We start from the raw sequence: 25,301 nt of genomic DNA on the forward strand, positions 1-25,301 counted from the left end.
TTCAGGTATTTCAGGATGTTCTTGACCGCTGTCAAGTGATCCACTCCTGGATTACTTTGGTACCTCCCTGCTAAACTTATAGCAAGGCACACATCAGGTCTGGTACACAACATTGCATACATGATAGAGCCTATGGCTGATGCATAGGGAACATCTTTCATATTCTCTCTATCTTCTGCAGTGGTCGGGCATTGAGTCTTACTCAATTTCACACCTTGTAACACAGGCAAGAACCCTTTCTTTGCTTGATCCATTTTGAACTTCTTCAAAATTTTGTCAAGGTATGTGCTTTGTGAAAGTCCAATTAAGCGTTTTGATCTATCTCTATAGATCTTAATGCCTAATATGTAAGCAGCTTCACCGAGGTCTTTCATTGAAAAACTTTTATTCAAGTATCCCTTTATGCTATCCAGAAATTCTATATCATTTCCAATCAGTAATATGTCATCCACATATAATATCAGAAATGCTACAGAGCTCCCACTCACTTTCTTGTACATACAGGCTTCTCCGAAAGTCTGTATAAAACCAAATGCTTTGATCACACTATCAAAACGTTTATTCCAACTCCGAGAGGCTTGCACCAGTCCATAAATGGATCGCTGGAGCTTGCACACTTTGTTAGCTCCCTTTGGATCGACAAAACCTTCTGGTTGCATCATATACAACTCTTCTTCCAGAAATCCATTCAGGAATGCAGTTTTGACATCCATTTGCCAAATTTCATAATCATAAAATGCGGCAATTGCTAACATGATTCGGACGGACTTAAGCATCGCTACGGGTGAGAAGGTCTCATCGTAGTCAATTCCTTGAACTTGCCGAAAACCTTTTGCGACAAGTCGAGCTTTGTAGACAGTAACATTACCATCAGCGTCAGTCTTATTTTTAAAGATCCATTTATTCTCAATTGCTTGCCGATCATCGGGCAAGTCAACCAAAGTCCATACTTTGTTCTCATACATGGATCCCATCTTAGATTTCATGGCTTCAAGCCACTTTGCGGAATCTGGGCTCACCATCGCTTCTTCATAGTTCGTAGGTTCATCATGATCTAGTAGCATGACCTCCAGAACAGGATTACCGTACCACTCTGGTGCGGATCTTACTCTGGTTGATCTACGAGGTTCAGCAGTATCTTGATCTGAAGTTTCATGATCATTATCATTGGCTTCCTCACTAACTGGTGTAGGTGTCACTGAAACAGTTTTCTGTGATGAACTACTTTCCAGTAAGGGAGCGGGTACAGTTACCTCGTCAAGTTCTACTTTCCTCCCACTCACTTCTTTCGAGAGAAACTCCTTCTCTAGAAATGATCCATTCTTAGCAACGAATGTCTTGCCTTCGGATCTGTGATAGAAGGTGTACCCAACAGTTTCCTTTGGGTATCCTATGAAGACACATTTCTCCGATTTGGGTTCGAGCTTATCAGGTTGAAGCTTTTTTACATAAGCATCGCAGCCCCAAACTTTAAGAAACGACAACTTTGGTTTCTTGCCAAACCACAGTTCATAAGGCGTCGTCTCAACGGATTTTGATGGTGCCCTATTTAACGTGAATGCGGCCGTCTCTAAAGCATATCCCCAAAAAGATAGCGGTAAATCAGTAAGAGACATCATAGATCGCACCATATCTAGTAAAGTACGATTACAACGTTCGGACACACCATTACGCTGTGGTGTTCCGGGTGGCGTGAGTTGCGAAACTATTCCATAGTTTTTCAAATGTACACCAAACTCGTAACTCAAATATTCTCCTCCACGATCAGATCGTAGAAACTTTATTTTCTTGTTACGATGATTTTCAACTTCACTCTGAAATTCTTTGAACTTTTCAAATGTTTCAGACTTATGTTTCATTAAGTAGATATACCCATATCTGCTTAAATCATCTGTGAAGGTGAGAAAATAACGATATCCGCCACGAGCCTCAATATTCATCGGGCCACATACATCGGTATGTATGATTTCCAACAAATCTGTTGCTCTCTCCATAGTACCGGAGAACGGTGTTTTAGTCATCTTGCCCATGAGGCACGGTTCGCAAGTACCAAGTGATTCATAATCAAGTGGTTCCAAAAGTCCATCGGTATGGAGTTTCTTCATGCGCTTTATACCGATATGACCTAAACGACAGTGCCACAAATAAGTTGCACTTTCATTATCAACTCTGCATCTTTTGGCTTCAATATTATGAATATGTGTATTACTACTATCGAGATTCAATAAGAATAGACCACTCTTCAAGGGTGCATGACCATAAAAGATATTACTCATATAAATAGAACAACCATTATTCTCTGATTTAAATGAATAACCGTCTCGCATTAAACAAGATCCAGATATAATGTTCATGCTTAACGCTGGCACCAAATAACAATTATTTAGGTCTAATATTAATCCCGAAGGTAGATGTAGAGGTAGCGTGCCGACTGCGATCACATCGACTTTGGAACCGTTTCCCACGCGCATCGTCACCTCGTCCTTTGCCAGTGCCCGCTTATTCCGTAGTCCCTGTTTCGAGTTGCAAATATTAGCAACAAAACCAGTATCAAATACCCAGGTGCTACTGCGAGCTCTAGTAAGGTACACATCAATAACATGTATATCACATATACCTTTGTTCACCTTGCCATCCTTCTTATCCGCCAAATACTTGGGGCAGTTCCGCTTCCAGTGACCAGTCTGCTTGCAGTAGAAGCACTCAGTTTCAGGCTTAGGTCCAGACTTGGGTTTCTTCTCTTGAGCAGCAACTGGCTTGCTGTTCTTCTTGAAGTTCCCTTTCTTCTTTCCTTTGCCCTTTTTCTTGAAACTAGTGGTTTTGTTAACCATCAACACTTGATGCTCCTTTTTGATTTCTACCTCCGCAGCTTTCAGCATTGCGAAGAGCTCGGGAATAGTCTTGTTCATCCCTTGCATATTATAGTTCATCACGAAGCTCTTGTAGCTTGGTGGCAGTGATTGGAGAATTCTGTCGATGACGCAATCATCCGGAAGATTAACTCCCAATTGAATCAAGTGATTATTATACCCAGACATTTTGAGTATATGCTCACTGACAGAACTGTTCTCCTCCATCTTACAGCTATAGAATTTATTGGAGACCTCATATCTCTCAATTCGGGCATTTGCTTGAAATATTAACTTCAACTCCTGGAACATCTCATATGCTCCATGACGTTCAAAACGTCGTTGAAGTCCCGATTCTAAGCCGTAAAGCATGGCACACTAAACTATCGAGTAGTCATCAGCTTTGCTCTGCCAGACGTTCATAACATCTGGTGTTGCTTCAGCAGCAGGTCTGGCACCCAGCGGTGCTTCCAGGACGTAATTTTTCTGTGCAGCAATGAGGATAATCCTCAAGTTACGGACCCAGTCCGTGTAATTGCTACCATCATCTTTCAACTTTGCTTTCTCAAGGAACGCATTAAAATTCAATGGAACAACAGCACGAGCCATCTATCTACAATCAACATAAACAAGCAAGATACTATCAGGTACTAAGTTCATGATAAATTTAAGTTCAATTAATCATATTATTTAAGAACTCCCACTTAGATAGATATCCCTCTAATCCTCTAAGTGATTACGTGATCCAAATCAACTAAACCATGACCGATCATCACGTGAGATGGAGTAGTTTTCAATGGTGAACATCGTTATGTTGATCATATCTACTATATGATTCACGCTCGACCTTTCGGTCTCCGTGTTCCGAGGCCATATCTGCATATGCTAGGCTCGTCAAGTTTAACCTGAGTATTCTGCGTGTGCAAAACTGGCTTGCACCCGTTGTAGATGGACGTAGAGCTTATCACACCCGATCATCATGTGGTGTCTGGGCACGACGAACTTTGGCAACGGTGCATACTCAGGGAGAACACTTCTTGATAATTTAGTGAGAGATCATCTTATAATGCTACCGTCAATCAAAGCAAGATAAGATGCATAAAAAGATAAACATCACATGCAATCAATATAAGTGATATGATATGGTCATCATCATCTTGTGCTTGTGATCTCCATCTCCGAAGCACCTTCATGATCACCATCGTCACCGGCGTGACACCTTGATCTCCATCGTAGCATCGTTGTCGTCTCGCCAATCTTATGCTTCCACGACTATCACTACCGTTTAGTAATAAAGTAAAGCATTACATCGCGATTGCATTGCATACAATAAAGCGACAACCATATGGCTCCTGCCAGTTGCCGATAACTCGGTTACAAAACATGATCATCTCATACAATAAAATTCAGCATCATGCTTTGACCATATCACATCACAACATGCCCTGCAAAAACAAGTTAGACGTCCTCTACTTTGTTGTTGCTTGTTTTACGTGGCTGCTACGGGCTTAAGTAAGAACCAATCTCACCTACGCATCAAAACCACAACGATAGTTTGTCAAATAGACTCCGTTTTAACCTTCGCAAGGACCGGGCGTAGCCATACTTGGTTCAACTAAAGTTGGAGAGACAGTCGCTCGCAAGCCATCTCTGTGCAAAGCACGTCGAGGGAACCGGTCTCGCGTAAGCATACGCGTAAGGTTGGTCTGGGTCGTCTCGTCCAACAATACCGCCGAACCAAAATATGACATGCTGGTAGGCAGTATGACTTGTATCGTCCACAACTCACTTGTGTTCTACTCGTGCATATAACATCAACATCAAAAACCTAGGCTCTGATACCACTGTTGGGATTTCGTAGTAATTTCAAAAAATTTCCTACGCACACGCAAGATCATGTGATGCATAGCAAAGAGGGGAGAGTATTGTCTACGTACCCAACGCAGACCGACTGCGGAAGCAATGACACGACGTAGAGGAAGTAGTCGTACGTCTTCTCGATCCAACCGATCAAGCACCGAAACTACGGCACCTCCGAGTTCGAGCACACATTCAGCTCGATGACGATCCCCGGACTCCGATCCAGCAAAGTGTCGGGGAAGAGTTTCGTCAGCACGACGGCGTGGTGACGATCTTGATGAACTACAGCAGTAGGGCTTCGCCTAAACTCCGCTACAGTATTATCGAGGAATATGGTGGCAGGGGGCACCGCACACGGCTAAGGAATCGATCACGTGGATCAACTTGTGTCAACTTGTGTGTTTAGAGGTGCCCCTGCCTCCGTATATAAAGGAGCCAAGGGGGGAGGGGGCGCCGGCCAAGAGGGAGAGGCGCAGGAGGAGTCCTACTCCTACCGGGAGTAGGACTCCCCCCCCCCCCCAATCCTATTCCAACTAGGATTCCCAAGGGGGAAAGAGGGAGAGGGGTGGCCGGCCACCTCTCCTAGTCCTAATAGGACTAGGGGAAGGGGGGAGGCGCGCAGCCCCCTTGGGCTGCCCCTTTCTCCTTTCCACTAAGGCCCATGATGGCCCATATGGTTCCCGGGGGGTTCCGGTAACCCTCCCGGTATTCCGGTAAAATCCCGATTTCACCCGGAACACTTCCGATATCCAAATATAGGCTTCCAATATATCAATCTTTACGTCTCAACCATTTCGAGACTCCTCGTCATGTCCGTGATCACATCCGGGACTCCGAACAACCTTCGGTACATCAAAATGCATAAACTCATAATATAACTGTCATCGTAACCTTAAGCGTGCGGACCCTACGGGTTCGAGAACAATGTAGACATGACCGAGACACGTCTCCGGTCAATAACCAATAGCGGGACCTGGATGCCCATATTGGCTCCTACATATTCTACGAAGATCTTTATCGGTCAGACCGCATAACAACATACATTGTTCCCTTTGTCATCGGTATGTTACTTGCCCGAGATTCGATCGTCGGTATCCAATACCTAGTTCAATCTCGTTACTGGCAAGTCTCTTTACTCGTTCCGTAATACATCATCTCACAACTAACATATTAGTTGTAATGCTTGCAAGGCTTATGTGATGTGTATTACCGAGAGGGCCCAGAGATACCTCTCCGACAATCGGAGTGACAAATCCTAATCTCGAAATACGCCAACCCAACATCGACCATTGGAGACACCTGTAGTACTCCTTTATAATCACCCAGTTACGTTGTGACGTTTGGTAGTACCCAAAGTGTTCCTCCGGTAAACGGGAGTTGCATAATCTCATAGTCATAGGAACATGTATAAGTCATGAAGAAAGCAATAGCAACATACTAAACGATCGGGTGCTAAGCTAATGGAATGGGTCATGTCAATCAGATCATTCTACTAATGATGTGACCTCGTTATTCAAATAACAACTCATTGTTCATGGTTAGGAAACATAACCATCTTTGATTAACGAGCTAGTCAAGTAGAGGCATACTAGTGACACTTTGTTTGTCTATGTATTCACACATGTATTATGTTTCCGGTAAATACAATTCTAGTATGAATAATAAACATTTATCATGATTATAAGGAAATAAATAATAACTTTATTATTGCCTCTAGGGCATATTTCCTTCAGAAGTAACAGCCCTACGTCTCGGAGCCCTGAGGCGGTCGACTGGATTATATGCGTGTGTGTTACAGAGGGTGCGAACCCCTGCGCCTGTGGAGGGGGGGTGACTTATGTAGAGTGCGTCAGGACCCCAGCCAGTCCATGTCACAGAGGGTTTAAGGTACATTGAAGAGGGAACGTTACTGATAACGCCCATACTAAAGTGCTATAAATGACAATTAAGCCTATAAGTAAATGCTCGACTGTTGTTCATGCAGAGTGGCTTTAGCTCTTCTGCCCGTCGAGTGACTTCTGCAACGGTCGAGTGACATTGATTCTTCCGAGTGGAACGTCTCTGGTCGAGTGGATGATGGTACCCTTCAAATGATCCTGGCTTTAGCGTGATGTCCTAGGGGAGGATGTCTAGGTCAGGTCTATGACCCTACCCTAGGTATATAGCTTCATCAGCTGCGATGTCTCTTTGGTATTAGGCCCAGACTATCAATATCCCATTATCAACTGGATAGGAGTAGCGACAGATGTTGCGTAGACAATGGCTTTAGTCTTACTGTTGTATGACTTTACAACATCTTGTGTGAATAATTAATAAAATGGTTGTATGCATCGTTCAGATGCACAGAGGCCAAGGGTCCTCCTCTTTTTAAAAAAAAAACTGCATATCCTTTGTGCCATTTGAGAGCCAACCCACGCATGAGCTTGAAGATGAAATACATGTGAAAGGTAGTGGGTAAGCATGGGACGAGAAGATGCGGAATTTTTTAGGAGGAAGAACGGAGTGACCTGCATTGACTCGATGGAAATTACACGATCATCTTCAGTTAACTACTGTAGTAATTAGTGAAGTTCCGTACTGGTAACTTAGCTAGATCTGAAATTGAAGCAAGAGCCGAACCAGTACTATAAGAAATGAAGCAGGAACTCGAGGACATCCATGTGAAAGCAACAAAGCACGGGACAAAAAGGTGCAGAATTTTTAAGGAAGAAGAGCAGAGCGACCTGCATTGACTCGATGGAAGGAAATTGCCGTTGCCTCGTTTCATCTGCACGCTAGTGGGTAAGCACCGGACGAAAAGATGCAGATTTTTTTTAGGGAAAGAAGAACAGAGTGACCTGCATTGGCCGCTGTTGATGCCGCGCGTGAGGCCGGGGAGGAGATCGAGGTGCCTGCCGTTGCACCGGCCATGGGCTAGGTTTCGATGCCGCCGCCGCCGCCGCCCATCCACGACTCCGGCCGGAATGGGGAGCGAAGGGTGTGTGCTGCTGGCTTCAGTCAACGACCTTTCGTTCCCTCTCTCCGTATGACTTGTGGACCTCTTTCCTATCTGGTGGCCCTGATCTGTCATTTTCTCACTGATTGTGTGCTCCTCTGATCTTTGTGAGAAGTAATTGCTTTTTCCTGTGCTAATTTTTTTGCGGGCTATTTTTGTTTCGTGTCTACCAACATTTAATTTGTAAAGTTGTTACAAGTGTTTTTTTATAAAAGGGATATATTAATATCACAAAGATACCAATAATGTTGAAAGGCATCAAAAATACATAGTCAAAATAGAAAATAAAAATAATAGAAGAAAAAAGACCCCGTCACGATGATCAATCACTAACATCAATAGCACTCTAACCACCATCAAAGACAACACCCAGAATACAAAAGAGATTCTCCAAAAACAACACTTTCAAAAAGGAAAAAATGCACAAGCATTATCATTGCCTAATCAAATGTCTTAGGTTTTCACCGTGGAGAAAATTCAGGTTCACCCAAAAAACAATGTTTTCAACAAAGCCATTGCCAGACACAATCAATAAAGACAAAACATTAGATTTTTCACCCTGAAAATCAAGACTTGGGACTCGAGGAGCACCACTAAAAATGTAGTCCTCCAGTGCTGCCGCCCCCGCTTGCCGAGGCTGCCGTTGCAAGTCACCAAACACTTGGCACACAGTCTTCACCGCATCCAATACACCGTTCCACCAAATCTTCAAAACCTTTAATCACAACAACCACGCCTTGAAAATCTTGACTTAGACATGCCCCACGACACAGATAAGAAATCGAAGCTTCGCACCGCGCCCTCTTGAGGCCATGCTGGCTGATAATACGAGCGCGTGCCACCGAAGTATTTCCGATCTAGATCCAAGGGTGACATACGCCAATCCATATAAATCTCCAACAAAAGACCAAAAACTCATCAACGGTCAAATCCACGAGGTCGACATTCGGCAGAAAGACAACTTGACGGAAGAAGAGCGCTAGGGCCAAACCACCATTATTAAGCCGAAGGCAACAACCCCATAGCCACAAACAACACGATGATAGAGAACGACAACAGGTATGTTAATCTCTTTAATATTATAAATTTCTACCGAGGACATGTATGTGCAAGTGGATGTTAAACTCATTAATAATAGAAATTTCCGCCGAGGACATTGTCCGTGCAAGCGGATGTTAGCACCATGATTTTTTCGGTCCTAATGGCAAATCCTTATCTCTTCTCCATTACTATTAATAATTAATTAAACAATCATTAAACAATCAAACAAGAATTTTTTTATGTGCACCCCGTAATTTGGCCCACAACACCGCACAAATCGATCATCACCACACAATTAGTTTCATAGATCTAAATCTAACATCCATCATTGATTTAATACCTTTACGGTGTGCACTTAGCAATTTCCAATGACTGACCATACTCCACCAAGAGGAATATTCTAACTACCAATCCCAAATCCCCGCAATCATGCAATTCTGGTCGCTAATGAAAAAACTGAACGAGCAAATATTTCCTAATCCGACGTCTCTCACAAACACAACAACTGCGGCGGCGGCGGCGGTGATTTGGATCGGGCCGGCGGCGACTAAGCAAAAGCACCCTTGAGGTCAAGGTACACAACTACCTCCATTCATCCCTCCCCCTCTCTGCCTGCCTTCCTCACTCTCTCTCTCTCTCTCTCTCTCTCTCTCTCTCTCTCTCTCTCTCTCTCTCTCTCTCTCCTAGCGGGGTCGCCGTGAGTCTGTGACCATGGACCAGTGGGGAATTGGGGAACTCCGGCGGCGGGGAACGGGGAGCACCGGTGCTGTGCTGGAAAACGCATGTGCCGGGGACAAGGAGACCTCCGGTGGTGGGGAATGGAGTGAGCTGTGGCAAGCGTGCGCCATCTGGATGGGCGAACTCGATGGGTACCAGAAGCGTCGTCACACTAACACCAAGACGATGGTGCCGTCACACTGAGTCACCGACGACATACTCCGTGTGGACGCCTCATCCTGGTCTGACCCCGCCATGGACGCCGCATCCTGATCTGATCCCGCTGAGGCAGTAGATCGATGTCATCGCCCCGTCTTGCAGCCGCCACCGCATCCTGGGCTTACTCCATGCAGATTCCACATCATGGACTAACGCCGCTGCGTCGCCTGGCCTGGTTAGGTAATATAATCTTCTGTGAAATACTACAGGAATTGCAACCACATGTACATGCATGTTAACATCTCGATTCAACCCATGATATTGTCTTCAATGTTTTTTTTCTAATGCAACTTTTAGCCCTGCATAAATGGCTATTAGGAGAGCACGATGCCAGCAGCACAATATAACTGAATCTGTAAAGTTGTTTCTTCAAAACATAGCTGCAATGTGATTGGAAAGAACCAGGTTTATACAGTGAGGGGGCGGGATCCTGAATGGATGCATATATTGCCTCAAAAAAGGTAACTAGGCTCCCAAGTGCAGAATGACGCATATGGTTGTTGTCTGTGTTAGTCTCTCTGCTGAATCACCTTCATAGGAGCAAGTACACCAGAATTTTTTATCTCTTTGCATCGGAATTGTTTCTTTGGTGCATGGTTTCTACTGTTATTGTAAAATCTTAAAGAAACATCCATTCATGGTCCAGAGAGTAATAAGTTCCCTTGTTCAAATATAGAAATGATGTATTTGCAAACTTTGATGCAAAACGGTTATTTAATCTTGATGGTAGGACTAGGGTTCCTACCGGCTCTACTGCGTAGGTTGTAGGGGCAAGGAGGGAGTGGACGTGGCGAGGAACGGGCGCGCCGGCGGCAGGGCGCCGTCGCGGCTAGGGTTGAGGGCGGCGGCGGCTTGGCTGCGGCGGCTAGGGTTTCCGGCTCCTCTAGGAGCCGGGCAACAAAAGATAATAATAGTCTTTATTGCTTGCTCTCAAAACGATGTCTTACATGAGTATTTATAACTTTAGCCTAAGATAACTTTCCTAAGATAACTTGCCTAAGATAACTTGTGGGCCAAGCCCCTAATACTAATGCCCGGTGGGCCTCTTCCTAGTATAGACCAAGCCGGTCACAACATCTCTCCCCGCCCGCGCAAACAGCTCGTCCTCGAGCTGAAAGTCTGGATAGTGTTGACGGAAATCCTCACGCTACTCCCAAGTAGCCTCCTCCTCCGGAAAGCCCGCCCACTGAATTAGGACGAACCAGACGCCACGACGGAACTGGGCCTGCAACACCTTTGCTGGCTCAGGAAGAATGCGACCATCGGCGGTTGGAGGAAGCGCCGGAGGAGCCGCCGGTGGCTCGCCACGGAAAGGCTTGAGCAGCCCCACATGGAACACGTCATGGATGCGGGCGCGGGCTGGAAGCTGAAGACGATAGGCCACCTTCCCAATGCGCTCCACGACAGGGAAGGGCCCGGCGTAGCGAGGGCCAAGCTTGCGCTTCGCGCGCGGGTCCAGTGACTGCGTAGAGCGGTGGAGAAGACGCAGCCACACCCAGTCACCCACTGCGAACTCCGCCTCGCGATGATGATGGTCGTAGTAGTGCTTGGCCGTCTGCTGGGCCTGAAGGAGACGCTGACGGACCTCAGCCAGTATCTCATCACGGGTGCGGATAAGGTCACCCGCAACCGCCGTCCGAGCCGTCTCCGGGTCGACCGGAAGTATAGGCGGGGGTGGTCGACCATAGACCACCTCAAATGGCGTCGCGCGCAGGGCGGAGTGATAAGAAGTGTTGTAGCAGTACTCCGCCCAAGAGAGCCAGTCCACCCAAGCGCGAGGCCGATCACCTGTCACACAACGCAAATACATGGCAATGACCTTGTTAACCACCTCAGACTGACCGTCCGTCTGAGGATGGAACGCCGTACTCAGGCGGAGCTGGACACCCGCCATCCTGAAGAGGTCGCGCCAGACATGACCCGTGAAGACTGGGTCCCGATCACTGACGATCGAAGTCGGGAACCCGTGTAGACGGATGATGCCGTCGAAGAAGGCCCGGGCCACGGACGCCGCTGTGTACGGATGGCCGAGCGCGATGAAGTGGGCGTACTTAGAGAAGCGATCGACCACCGTGAGGATGACCGACTTGCCCCCCACCTTGGGAAGGCCCTTGATGAAGTCCAAGGAGATATCCGCCCAAACCTGAGACGGCACCTCCAAGGGCTGAAGGAGCCCCGCCGGCCTCAGGGTCTCTGTCTTGTTGCGCTGGCAAGTCTGACAAGACCGAACCCAGTCGCGGACCAGGGCACGATCGCCAGGGATGTAGAAGTCGGCGCGAAGACGATGGAGGGTTTTCTGCACACCCTCGTGGCCCGCCGAGTGGGCGAGCTGCAACACCTGGTGACGGAGATCATCATGCGCCGGAACAAAGATCCGGCGCCCATGGAGGAGCAGTCCGTTAGAGCAGCGCGAGGGCTCCTCCAAGTCACCGGCCGCGAGCTGCTGCTGAAGAAGTGCGGCGTCATCTGCCATCGCAGTGGCGCGTCGAATGTCGGCGAAGAGACCGAACGATGGCCCAGAGCGGATGCACAGGGCCATCCCAGCGGACGCGTCGGCGGGTGGCGCGAGGTCGGAATCGCGACGGGACGACGCGTCGGCCACGGTGTTAAGATGGCCCGGCCGATACTCGACGGAGAAGTCGAAGCCGAAGAGCTTGCTGATCCACTGGTGCTGCGGAACGGTTGACAGCCGTTGATCCAGCAAGACTTCAGGCTGTAGTGGTCTGTGCGAATGTGGAAGGTCCGCCCCCACAAGTATGGCCGCCAATGACGCACGGCCTGGACGAGGCCAATGAGCTCCCGCTCGTAAGCTGCCAACTTAAGATGGCGCGGAGCGAAAGGCCGGCTGAAGAAAGCGAGGGGCCCATCGCCCTGATGAAGTACGGCGCCGAACCCGGCGCCCGAGGCGTCACAGTCCACCACGAACGGGCGGTCGAAGTCGGGCATCTGGAGGACGGGGCCTGTCGTGAGGGCCCCCTTGAGGGCCTCGAACGCCGTCGTCGCCTCGTCGTCCCAGGCGAAGGCATCGCGGCGAAGCAACCTTGTGAGGGGCGCCGCGATGAGTCCAAACTCCCGGATAAATTTCCGGTAGTAGCCGGCGAGTCCGAGGAACCCGCGGAGAGCCCGCGGCGAGTGAGGCGTCGGCCAGGCGGAGACGGCCGCCACCTTATCGGCGTCCATAGCCACCCCGTCGGCCGAGATGACATGCCCGAGATAGGCGACAGTAGGCGTCCCGAACGAGCACTTCGAGTGCTTAAGGTGGAGGTGGTGCGCCCGAAGCTCGTTGAAGACGATGGCGACGTGCTGGAGATGTTTGGCCCAGGTGGCGCTGTAGATAAGAATGTCATCAAAGAAAACAAGAACAAACCGCCGTAAGTAGGGTCGAAGGACGTCGTTCATCAGGGCCTGGAACGTCGCCGGGGCGTTGGCGAGGCCGAAAGGCATCACCAAGAACTCGAAGTGGCCATGGTGGGTGCGAAACACCGTCTTGGCGATGTCGTCCGGATGCATGCGCACCTGATGATAGCCCGACCGGAGATCGAGCTTGGTGAAGAAGCATGCCCCATGGAGCTCATCCAAGAGCTCGTCGACCACCGGTATAGGGAACTTGTCCTTGAGCGTGAGTGCGTTGAGGGCGCGGTAGTCGATGCAGAAGCACCATGTGCCGTCTGACTTACGGACGAGGAGCACCGGCGCCGTGAAGGGCGACGTGGAGATCTGGATGATGTCTGCGGCGAGCATCAGGGCACACTGGCGCTCCAACTCATCCTTCTGCAGCTGGTGGTAGCGGTAGGGCCTGACCGCCACCGGAGTGGAGCCTGGTACGAGGTGAATATGATGGTCGTACACCCGGGCAGGCGGAAGACCCCGCGGATCGTCGAAGAGGTCGCTGTGCTGCTATAGAAGAGGATCCAGCAGGGGGTGCTCGGCCTCCGAGGATGCGGCAGCCTGCTGGAGGTGTGGCACGGCCGGCGCGGCGCCCCCAAGGCCCTCCCACCGGATGCGGCGGCCCTCCCGCCAGAATGTCATCGTGAGCGCATCGAAATCCCACAGGATGGGGCCGAGGGTCCGGAGAAAGTCCACCCCGAGAATAAAGTCGAAGCAGCCCAGATCGATCCCTGCACAGGTAATGGAAAAGTGTTCGCCGCCGATGGAGATGGGAACGTCGCGGGCTAGCCCATGGCACCGGAGGCGATCGCCGTTCGCCACTATGATCCGCATGGCGCTCCCCGCCCGTCGTCGGGAGGGCTAGCCAACGCATGGTCGACTCGGGCAGAAAGTTGTGTGTGGAGCCCGTATCCAGCAGGGCCACCAGTCGCTCGCCATGGATTGTCACGGGCAGCAGCATGGTCCGCTCGCCCCGGATGCCGGCTAGGGCGTGAAGGGAGACGACGCACGCCGTTGCCGCGGGATCCGCGGCCGCGTCCTCGGTCTCCGCAGGCGGAGGTAATGTGTCGGGCGAGTCGTCCTCCTCGGTGTAGTCGGCCGTCTCTAAATAAAAGAGGCGGGGGCAGACATGGGTCGGCGTGTAGGGCTCATCGCAGTTGAAGCGGAGACCCTGACGGCGACGCTCCTGCTGCTCGGCCGGTGACAGCCGACGGAAGGGCCCTGTGGCGGCCGGGGGTGTGGCCGTCGCGGCTGGGAGAGGCCGACCCGGGGCTGAGGAAGTCGGCGCTGGCCGACTGGGCTGGCGGCCGCTCCGTCCGAGTGGCTGCTGCAGTGCCTGGGCTCGCTGCTCGAAGGCCCGGGTGTAGTACATGGCCGTCTGGAGGTCGGGGAGGATCCCGGAGCTCGACGTCCAGACGGATATGGTCCGGCAGACCGCCCACAAAGAGCTCGGCACACTGGGTCGCGGAGACGCCTGGCGCGTGGCACGCCAGGGCCTGGAAGCGCTCGGCGTAGTCCTGCACCGTAGATGTGAACGGTAAACGGCCGAGGGCCGCCAGTCGGCTCCCGCGGATAGGAGGCCCAAAACGGAGGAGACAGAGCTCCCGGAAGCGCTCCCAAGGTGGCATGCCACCCTCCTCCTGCTCGAGGGCATAGTACCAGGTCTGCGCTGCGCCTCGAAGAGGATAGGACGCGAGCCAGGTACGATCCGAAGCGAGCATCCGCTGCCCTCGAAAGAACTGCTCGCACTGGTTGAGCCAGTTGAGGGGGTCCTCCGTGCCCTCATAGGTGGCGAAGTCCAGTTTGGCGAAGCGAGGGGGTGTCGGCCTGCCGTGCCCGGGGGCGGCCGCAGTCGCCGGCGGCGCGTATGCTGGTTCGGGAAGCACCGGGTCGTAGTTCGCCGAGCTGGAGGGGTGATCAAACCGCAGGGAGGGCGTCGGGTGTTCTGGCGCCGTGGAGTAGACCGGGCCCGGAGACGAGCCGGTCGCCCAAGCGGGGATCAGCGATGGTGACGGTGGAAACTGCACCTGGTGCAGGGGCCGACCCGTAGCCCTAGGCGCGGGTGGTGGTGCTGTCGATGGCGCCGGCGCCTAGTGGAGCTGCTGCACCGGCGCCTGCATCGTGGGGGCCGGCGGCGGCGCCGGAAGAAGCTGCTAGGTCGGGCCCTCCAGCGGCGCGGTGGAGGCCGGCCACGGCTGTCCCGTAGCCGAGTAGTGCGGCAGCAGCAGCGGCGGCTGGGACGCCCCTCCGTAGGGCGCCTGGAAGGCCGGGGCGGGCCACTGCAGCGGCGGCGGCCCGTAGGCGGTGGTGACGGCGCTCGGTGGCGGGGGCTGGTTCCCGGCGAGGTAGAGGGTAATACCCCTGACCGCCTGGACAAGCTCCCGCAGGGTGCCCGACACCTCCTCGGGCGAGAGGAGCGGAGGCGGGTCCGCCGTGGTGGTGATGGGCGCTGGCGCGGTGGCGGTGGTGGTGCCGGATGCGATCTCCGTCATCGGCGTGGAAGTGGCCGGCGGCAGCGAGAGCGGGGCGGAGGTGGATGGTAGCGGCGGCGGTGATGGAGTTTGTGACATGATCGGCCTGGTGTCTCTGGATACCAAATTGGTAAGACTAGGGTTCCTACCGGCTCTACTGTGTAGGTTGTAGGGGCAAGGAGGGAGTGGACGCGGCGAGGAACGGGCGCGCCGGCGGCAGGGCGCCGTCGCGGCTAGGGTTGAGGGCGGCGGCGGCTTGGCTGCGATGGCTAGGGTTTCCGGCTCCTCTAGGAGCCGGGCAACAAAAGATAATAATAGTCTTTATTGCTTGCTCTCAAAACGATGTCTTACATGAGTATTTATAACTTTAGCCTAAGATAACTTTCCTAAGATAACTTTCCTAAGTTAACTTGCCTAAGATAACTTGTGGGCCAAGCCCTTAATACTAATGCCCGGTGGGCCTCTTCCTAGTATAGACCAAGCCGGTCATAACACTTGAACAACTGCAACTATCCTGATCTCACAACGATGTGCCAATTCAGTTGTTGTAGCAGAGTATTTATCTAATACTCATCTGTATATATCTTCTTAAATCTAATAAGTGAATGGATGTTCATGAAGTGATGTTGAACTATCAAGATATGAACTCATTTCTTGGTCTACTACGATAGGTGATTATGTGGAGCTTGTGAAGGAAATAGATAAACCAAGAAGCTTGGCGATTGTCTATTGGTGACAACATGGTATACATCTAACTTTACAAGGAGCATGTGATTATTTATGGTTATATAGTACTAAGATTTTACTGGTTTCATCTTGCATGTTTGTTCCATCATTACTTTATTATTTTTTGCGGGAAATGGCTAATATGACTTCAGTCGGATCTAGCTAAAACAAATCTAATTTTGAAGCTGAGTAAAATAGAGATGAGTAAGGTGTCACTTACCTATCATTCATCAAGTGGTGCTCAGATGGTAACTTGGTAAGTTACACTGCATATAGTGCAAACATTCTGTACTTTCCCTCCAATATGGAGGTATGAACAAGGTTGTGAATATTAACAACACATCTGAATCACCTAAGTGATCAAAGTCATGTCCTTCTATTTTTACCCTTCTCATGCTCATAGAGCACAGAAGAGGGGTTGTTGGCTTTGGTAGCTTGATTTTATTCCGGTGTGCACAAATTTACCATGGGAACTAGGCGCAACAATGTTAAGAAAATTAGAAAAAACAAGTATCCTTCTGTGAACTATATAATAATTTTGAGAGCTTGTATTCATTTTAGTTTTGAGTGTCCAGTTTTTGCTATTGTGGATATTGCCAGTTCCAATTGGCAAAAACTTCTTGTATCATTATTACTATGCAAATTTGGATCCTGTAATTTGCATTCCTAATCTTTTTAATTAGTGTTTTTAGTGATGAACATTTTAAGGGTGTCAGTGTTGATATGTGCCATAAAACACACAAGATTCTTTTAGGCTCTTTCTTTAATGATGTTTGCTCCTCTTTTGTACTTCCGATGGTTATGGCAGGAAGTCTCAGTATTGCACATCTCAAGCCTCTGCCAAATATTCTAATCATTTTTATTTTTTTGGAGTTGTAGATGATTGTATTTTTCTTTTAATTTCTGTTGTAGCATACACATCGTGGCAAGCTGACATTGACAAGAAGAAACCAGAAGCCTCAAGTTCCTGAAGTTCAAGGCAAAAAAAGAACCTACTAGACTTAATGAGCGCAGCCAATGGAATTCTTGAGTTTTTTGTGTGCCATTCAAAAAGATGCGGCTTTAGGACATATTCAGTAGCCTTGGAGCTTGTACATTGGCATGAGGTCTCATTAGTTACAGGGGATTCAATGGCGCACAGCCTTGGAGCTTGTACGTTGGCATGAGACCTCATAAGTTACATGGAATCAGTGATGCACATTCAAGATCAGAGTTTTTTTTAGGGAATGATCAGAGAGTTAGTGAGTATGAGGAAACATGCTTTTGTTGGAGTTGTTCAGGATGGTGGGGGATTCTTTTTAAAATTAAACTATCTGCTCCTACTAATAGACATTGCTCCTCTCAAGTTTACAAAAATAATATTTTTTGTTTGCAATGGAATATGAATGTATTTTCTTTAGGATGCAATACAATACTTGTTTTCGCTGATGTAATACATGGATTTACTTGATTCCATTGTGTGTGCATACTTAAGGATTTAGTGAATGGAATATTGTACTCCTTTTGGCGATGAAACGAAATATTGCACTTGTATAACCAAATTGCTTCACATGAATATAATTTTATCTGATGCATAAGATGATTACGGCTCATTCGTACTATTAGATTTTTGGATGACCAAGCATTTTATTACAATGATTAGATGTTTGTCTATGCATTGCAATTTGCAACTTGAGAGGTTCAAAAATCCTTACTGAAATATTGCCTTGCAATTTGCAACTTGAGAGGTTCAAAATCCTTACTGAAATATTGCCTCTGCAACTATTCGGTTAAATCTTGCATCTCGAAATTTATATATGATGTTTTTTGTTGGTTCATAAGTCTAACTAGATGAATGAGATTTTTTTTCTTTCTATTGTGCTATCGTGCGTTGCACGTGCAAGCTTACTAGTTAAAAAAATGACACAGATAGATGATTCTTCTAAGCTATGGTTTTCCCTCGTACTTCTTGTGTGGTGCATCACCTTTTTAGAAAAACACAGTACAAATGCAAGCGTTCACATACACGCACACACACTCATCCCTATGAGCGCCTTTGAGAGACTGACCGGTGGATCTTCAGATTGACGAAGTCGTCACAAACGCCTTGTATTTGATGGGCACACCAACACCATAGCTAAAATAATAGCGCGGATAGGCACATCATATTGTTGAAAGAATAGCGCCGGTGAACCTAAAATAAATCTAGAAAATATGCGAGCATGCCTAGTCTAGGTCTTGAACCCTGGTTGTTTGTTTCCACCACAAGGAATGTAATCATCTAAGCTATACTTAGTTCGCATGAGGTGCACCGTCTTGATGCAATACTAAAGTTTCAATCGTAAACAAAACTCTGTAAAATAAACTGAGCATACCGTAGTTTAGTAACCTCAAAAACCGCCTAATATTTGGATAATTTACTAAAAGAATCTTTTCATAACAATTAAATTATTCAAAACAGATGTATAGGCATATCATCTGAACCATAGGATTGACACATGTCTTAGAGATTCTTAGAAATCTATCGCGATAGAAGGTAGTTGTCTCGTGACGAGAAATCGTTCACATATACTAACTGTTGAATCACAATGCAAGTAGTTTAAGGACTTGTGCCAATAAAATATTTTTAGGGTTGATAGTTGGTATATGCAACTAATTTTCAAAATTGACAATATCAAATGGTATTTTGAAGTTCCTCAATAATAATATTGCATAGTAGTACATAATTTTTTTAATATACACATTGCGTGTAAAATAAGATTGCCAAACAATTACTGTAAAGACCAATACTTCTACCAACATTGGACATTAATGTCCTAAACTATTTAGACAGTGAATCTGTCATTTTATTGGAAAGATAAAGAAAGTTGCAAGACCTTGGTGCCATTTGAGAAGCCGTGCCATGCATGAACACATGAGCTTGAGGATGAGATCATCAATGTGTGCATTATGAAAAAAGATGCTCTCTGTGTTAGACATGAACATGAAAGTACGAGGTAGCAAAACAAAAAAGAAACAAAAAAAAAACTCCGATCAAGGTACACACATACACTGAACAGGACCACCATAGCATCGATACATGTGATTGATGGTGAGGATGACGGGGTGAGGTCCGTGACAAAAAGAAAAGATCCGACTTTGATCCTATCTTATCGTTGCTTTGCGCTAGGAATTACCAAGTCCGCTTGATCCATCCTCGTTAACATCGGCGACTGCTACAAGGGATAAACAGTCACAAGCAGGCAAGGTACTAGACAAGCATAATTAAGGGATAAACATCAATCAAGGAGATAGCTGATCGTGCATACTTTTTTTAGTTTGTTGATTGATTGTACATTCTGGTCTGGTACTGGTCAGACTATTTTCCTGCGACACACGGATGCACAAGTTGCGCTTGTCCTCTTCCGTTAACTAAATAATTTGCCAATTACATAAGATTCGTGCTCAGTAGCGTGTCTCGAGTGTTGCACCATTTCTTCACTTTCTTGTCCCTTTTGCCTTTTGTACATGCGTGTGATGGTGATGTTTTCTATTCCCAACGTCTTATATTTTTTTTACAGAGGTAGTAGTATTTTACTAAACTAATCCAGATCTGAAACTGAACTATGAGCGAAGAGCCGGTGTAGAAAACCACACTTGAGGTCGAGGAGGGTAGGTGACAGTCAATTTGAACACCGATGGATGGAGCTTGCTAGAAATAAAATACGGTTATTAACTTTTGAAGGAAGAAAACCAGAGTGAGTGACATGCATTGACTCAAAGTCAAACAATAAAAATGTCTGGACATTAAAGAACAAAATTGCGCACAAATAATTCAACAATCAACAAGTGAAACAACACAATAGTTAAAACATGATCATAGACAAATAATCCAACAACTGAAAGATAGCCATAAATCGAATGAATCAAAGTTTTTTGTTCCACGTGTTGATGTTGGAAAAAGATGCCAGGTATATAGAAACATCAAGTACGACGTAGCCAAAAAAAAGGAGAAAACTCAAATCTAGGTGCACACCCTGGACTGGACCGCCATGGCCGGAATACATGTGATGGACGGTGATGATGAGAATATGTAACAAATATAAGATCAGTATTTGATCCTATCCTACCGCTGCTTTGTGTTAGGCCTATTTAACTATGGAGGAGCCCCAATTGAGCCTACTTAAATTAATTACTCCATTTTATTGAGAATGGGGGCACCCGACAGGAAGTTGCATTGCCAAGTCAGCTCGATCTGACCTTGTTGGATGGTAGTGCTAGGTGCAACCATCACAAGAAAGCAAGTTGGCCTGGAGTATAAATAAGAAAGAAAAGAACATTAAGGTCATCATGGATATACATGACTTGTCAACCACTTTCTTGTGATGAGTAACCACCTAGGATCAAGTCCTCACAGACTTGACCATACGGTGTATGTGGTAAACAACCTCAAAACAAACAATTTCAACAAAAAAAGTCCTCACAGACCTAAACTTGGATTCTTATTATTTCAAAATCAAGAAAATGTTGTATAGCACTTTCCTACAACTTTTGTTTCAATAATACTAATGGTAAATTACCAAACTAAAAATTATTTGATATTACTAGATTTTTCATGAAATATTTTATAATATATAGTCTTTTACGTGGAATAAAATTATGTTTAAATATCTAATGATATAACTTTAAAGACCATACAAATGTCCTAAACTATTTAAGTTGTGAATCTATCATTATACAGAAAAAGAACAAGTTCCATGGACTTTTGTGTCATTTGAGAAGACAACATATGCATGATTATAAGATGCATGCTGTAAAAGGTTGTTCTCTTAGTTAGATTTAAACATCAATATATTCTACAGAAGTTCATAAACATGAAATACAAGGTAGAAAAATCACATTGCAAGGTCACAAGGTGCATGTGTTGCACTAGACCATAGTGGTGGTGAGATTTGTAAGACAAGAGTTTGATTTCATTCTATCATTGCTTTGTACTTGGCATATTTAATTGGCGAGGTACTCCCTCTCTAAACTAATATAAGAATGTGTAGATCATGCTAATTAAATTAGTCACTATATATATTTCATCAAGGATGGGATTCACCCAAGAAGTTTCCAATTAACTCCGCTGAATCTACAAGGGTGCTAGCCGCAAGAGTAATTATTCCCTTTGTTTCAAATTATGTCACATCTTAGGTTTGGATAAGACAAGCCTTTAACCAAAAATACATTAATATATGGCTTTTGTGATAAGTAACCATAGTTACAAATTTTGGCACTTTTTAATATGAATCTAATGACATTAATTTTACATCACATAAAGGCACATAAATGTAATGACCATTTTGTGATAGTGTACCCAATCAATTGGAGTGCAATTTTCTACCCCCAAGACTACCATGTAAGTTAATCCGTCTACAGCCATAACTCTAAATTGGATGAAATTTGAATAGTGCTAACATGAATATGTTTAATTTAGGTGATTCTTTTATATTATTCTAGGCAGTTCAAAAGTTTGGCAGAAAGATTGAGATTTTGAATTGATAGAAACTTCAATGGCTAGTTTCACTTGCACGGTAACTGTAATGACCGGAAACTTGAACCATATACTCACATGAATACACTTGTCTTTATGTATTCTTCAGGGGCTTATGTATAGTTTGAAATTTTGGTCCAACTGTTAGTTTCAATTGACATAAACTACAGGTTCAAGTTTCTCGCAAACTGTAACTCAGAATGAGATGAAACTTGAAAAGTATAATCACAATAATATGGTTCCATTTATGTATATTTTTCATATTTCACGGGTGTTCAAATTTTGTCCAAAATCCTAATTTGAAGATTTTAGCTACAATCTGCCTGGATTTGTAGAAATTTGACAACATTTTATAAACAAACTCTAAAACATAGGACGGTAATATTTGGCAACATTGGAACATGATATTCAGATGCAAATAAAGTTCACGTGAACACTTAGCAAAAGAACAGAGAAACAAAGGGTTTTGGTAAAAATGGTTATTGCAGGTGACATTAGAGAGAGGAGAGAGGAGAGATATGGCAAGGATTAAACGGTAATTGTAGGTGTGAGATTATAGAGAGAAACTTGTAAGAATTAAAATAGGACATCTATTCAAATGGACAAATTTAAATGGGTCATATTACATATGTCAAAGTAAATAAGCAAAGTAACACGGGGCATTTTATAAAATAAACCTAAAAGGTAGGCCCTGTTCTCTTGAAAGAGTATCTCTCTCCTTCAAGCTGAACAAAAAAGAAACATCTCACCCATTCATCGCTTTGCTAAACTACAAGTGAACACCTCCCACTATCGGCATTACATCTTTTCCACATTGAGTTGTCTTTGATGCCATGTTGTTTTGGTCGTTGCCACTTTCCTAGCCATTCTATTCTCCTGTGAAGAAACTAGTTTCGTAAATCCCCACACCCATATATACGGTGGATTCCAATAAATAACATTTTTATTATTTCTGTGAAGGAGTGACACATGCTGCAGGTGACATGGGGAGGAAGCACCATTTTTTGCGAAGAATTCTTTGTTGTTTCCTTCTTTCCCTGCCCATCTCACTGTCAGAGAAAAATGTGCATCTTGTGTGTGACATCATGTCGCCAAGTCTAGAGGTAGGGAAGTAATTGAGACCCTATCCCTGGCCTTCAAAGCCTACCAAATTAAGCAACAACAAGGTTAAAAAAAGGAACATGCATGTAGTAAGATGAATGAAAAGCCAGCAAAACAAATAATATTTGGTCATCTTACTTCTTTATCCCAGTTAGTGCGCAGAGTAATGGACATGAACAACACCGTTTGGATGACAAGTGCGCAGGTTATTCCCATCCACAGCCCCTAACACATTTAAGATCGAGGTTTCGTCATGTCAAGTGAGAAATACTACAACTGAAACTACACCCTTTTTTAAGTAGCAGTTTATGATGTGACCATATATAAGGGTAGTAAAATGGTACTAGTGATTACCACTCCACCAAGATGGTACACAAAGGCAAAACATAAAGCCGCTGGGATGCCCACGAGATAGTACGCACTGAGATTGACATAGGAACCAATCTTCTGGAAGCCACAGCCCCTAACAATACCTGCAAAAATATGCTTATAGTAAAGTCGCATATTTCCAGCATAATAATTATAATAATTTGCTTTGTGTGAATTAGCAGCATTTCATTTGTATCTATTTACCTGAAAGAACACACTGCATGTCATCAAACAAGAATGCCACGGCAATAATTGGCATGATTCTGGAAATGTACTCCACCACTTCCTTGTCATTGCTGTATGCATACCCCCATAGATTGCGCATCAAGACGATAGCAAGAGAAACCGATATGCTTGACACAACACCCAGGAGCATGATCACCTGGGTCGCTAAACGGGCTGCATCCGGTCGCCCAGCACCGAGCTCATTTGACACACGGGTGCTACGTCGTAGATAAAGGATTTGATACATATTAGCTTCTAGTTTGTATAATAGTTAAAGGCTTATGAGTTTGAGCTGACCTTATAGCAGCACTAAGTCCATATGGGACCCTGAATACTAACGAGATAGTATTTAAACTGCAAGAAATTCAACTGCATGTTACTATCAAAAAAGGGAAAATAGCAAACCAAGTAGTATGAAATGAAATAAGCCATGCTTGAATATGTCACCTCATGGCCTTACCTGATTGACAGTACTGATGCCTCAAGTTTAGGATTTGGAAGAAATCCGGAAACAAGTACAAGGAGCTCAAATGACCACCACTCCCAGCTGCTCGTGTAAATATATATGTATGTCAGATGGAATTACTTAAATCAATCAACTGGAGATGGAAATTTTGCACTTGCGACGTATAGCATCTAGACATCAAACTCACCAAACCATGAGCGCAGATGGGACAGCAAGCCTCAAGAAACCGAGGATGTCGCGAAATGCCTCCGTCGACAACCCCGTCCATGTGCTCTTACAAGACGGTGAGATCCTGATGTAGAGAGCCAAGATGGACACATTAGTGAGGTAGGAGATTGTATTGGCCAAGGCAGCACCCTTGTTGCCCAGACCAAGCTTGTATACCAGCAGCCAGCACACCAAGATGTGGTTCAGTGCTGTGACGCCCGAGCTCAGCATCACCGGAAGGACCATGTTCTGCGTCTGCAGGAATCGAACATGGCACTGCAACGGACCATAGACAAACAACGACGGAATCAACCATCGGATGTAGCTCCCTGCTTCCATGGCAATCTCAGGGTCCTGTCCAAACAACAGAAGGATCTGACCGGTGTATCCCCAAATTACGGCAACCACGGCGCTCACCGGAGTGAGCACAACGATTGCCCTCTGCTTGTAGATGCCAAGAAGATGGTGCTGCTTTGCTCCAAAGGCTTGCCCACACAGCGTGTCCAAGCTGCTCGACATGCCGGACTGAAATTCAATGCAAGCATTCAAGTTGATGATGATGTCCAGGAGGTCCAACTAAATTGGTGCTTCGATCAATGGAAAACGAAGAAAATTGTCATACCAACAAGCTGAAGCCAGTTACACCTGCGAAGGAGGTTGCGATGGAGGCACTCGAGAGAGCGAGTTCGCCAAGATGACCCACAAACATGACGGATATCATTTGGACCACATCCTGTAGGAGGCTTCCGACGATGAGAGGCCCGGCAAGGTACAACTGCTTCTTCACCTCAATAACTACCAGGCTCTCCTCTCCTGTCTTGTCAACAAGGGGCTCCTCCATGCTTGAAAGTTGAAACTAAGGTACCTAGGTGCTGATTTACCGGTGAAATGAAGGGATATTTAACATGTACTATGTTTGAGCATGATTGGGATGATTCAGAGAACAGCAGTCAAGTGGACTAAAAGAATCTCTATTTGAGACAAAAGGAGGCAGCCAAGTAAGTGGGCTAAAAGAATCTCTATGAGAGACAAAGGAGGCAGCCATGTTCAAACGACTGATGGAATAACTTTACTATCCGACAAACTATAGTGAGGTGGACAATTAACAATACATGCTAGAGCAGAACAATAGATCCTCTTCTTGCTAAATTTAAGGGCACGTAGATGGGCATTA

General features: G+C 46.2%; 1 protein-coding gene across 1 annotated transcript; it reads right to left on the bottom strand.

The window, feature by feature from the left end:
• Nucleotides 1-22,332: 22,332 nt before the first annotated feature.
• LOC123147220 (protein DETOXIFICATION 16) lies at nucleotides 22,333-25,002 on the bottom strand. The gene is made up of 8 exons (XM_044566468.1): nucleotides 24,750-25,002; nucleotides 24,108-24,652; nucleotides 23,915-24,001; nucleotides 23,752-23,808; nucleotides 23,434-23,672; nucleotides 23,215-23,333; nucleotides 22,999-23,085; nucleotides 22,333-22,902 (listed from the first exon to the last, which is right to left on the bottom strand). The coding sequence occupies exons 1-8, from the start codon at nucleotides 24,966-24,968 to the stop codon at nucleotides 22,843-22,845; spliced, it is 1,413 nt and encodes a 470-aa protein (XP_044422403.1). The 5' UTR covers nucleotides 24,969-25,002; the 3' UTR covers nucleotides 22,333-22,842.
• Nucleotides 25,003-25,301: the final 299 nt, after the last annotated feature.

Source organism: Triticum aestivum, chromosome 7A (genome assembly GCF_018294505.1).
Source record: "Triticum aestivum cultivar Chinese Spring chromosome 7A, IWGSC CS RefSeq v2.1, whole genome shotgun sequence".
Taxonomy (NCBI): domain Eukaryota; kingdom Viridiplantae; phylum Streptophyta; class Magnoliopsida; order Poales; family Poaceae; genus Triticum; species Triticum aestivum.

What these genes read in the sequence shown, in the direction of transcription:
- LOC123147220 (XM_044566468.1), bottom strand. Translation starts at nt 24,968, where the DNA reads ATGGAGGAGCCCCTTGTTGACAAGACAGGAGAGGAGAGCCTGGTAGTT. An exon ending in CCATCTGCGCTCATGGTTTG is followed by an intron (nt 24,002 to 24,107) that starts GTGAGTTTGATG and finishes TTACACGAGCAG; the next exon opens with CTGGGAGTGGTGGTCATTTG. An exon ending in CATGCAGTGTGTTCTTTCAG is followed by an intron (nt 23,334 to 23,433) that starts GTAAATAGATAC and finishes ATATTTTTGCAG; the next exon opens with GTATTGTTAGGGGCTGTGGC.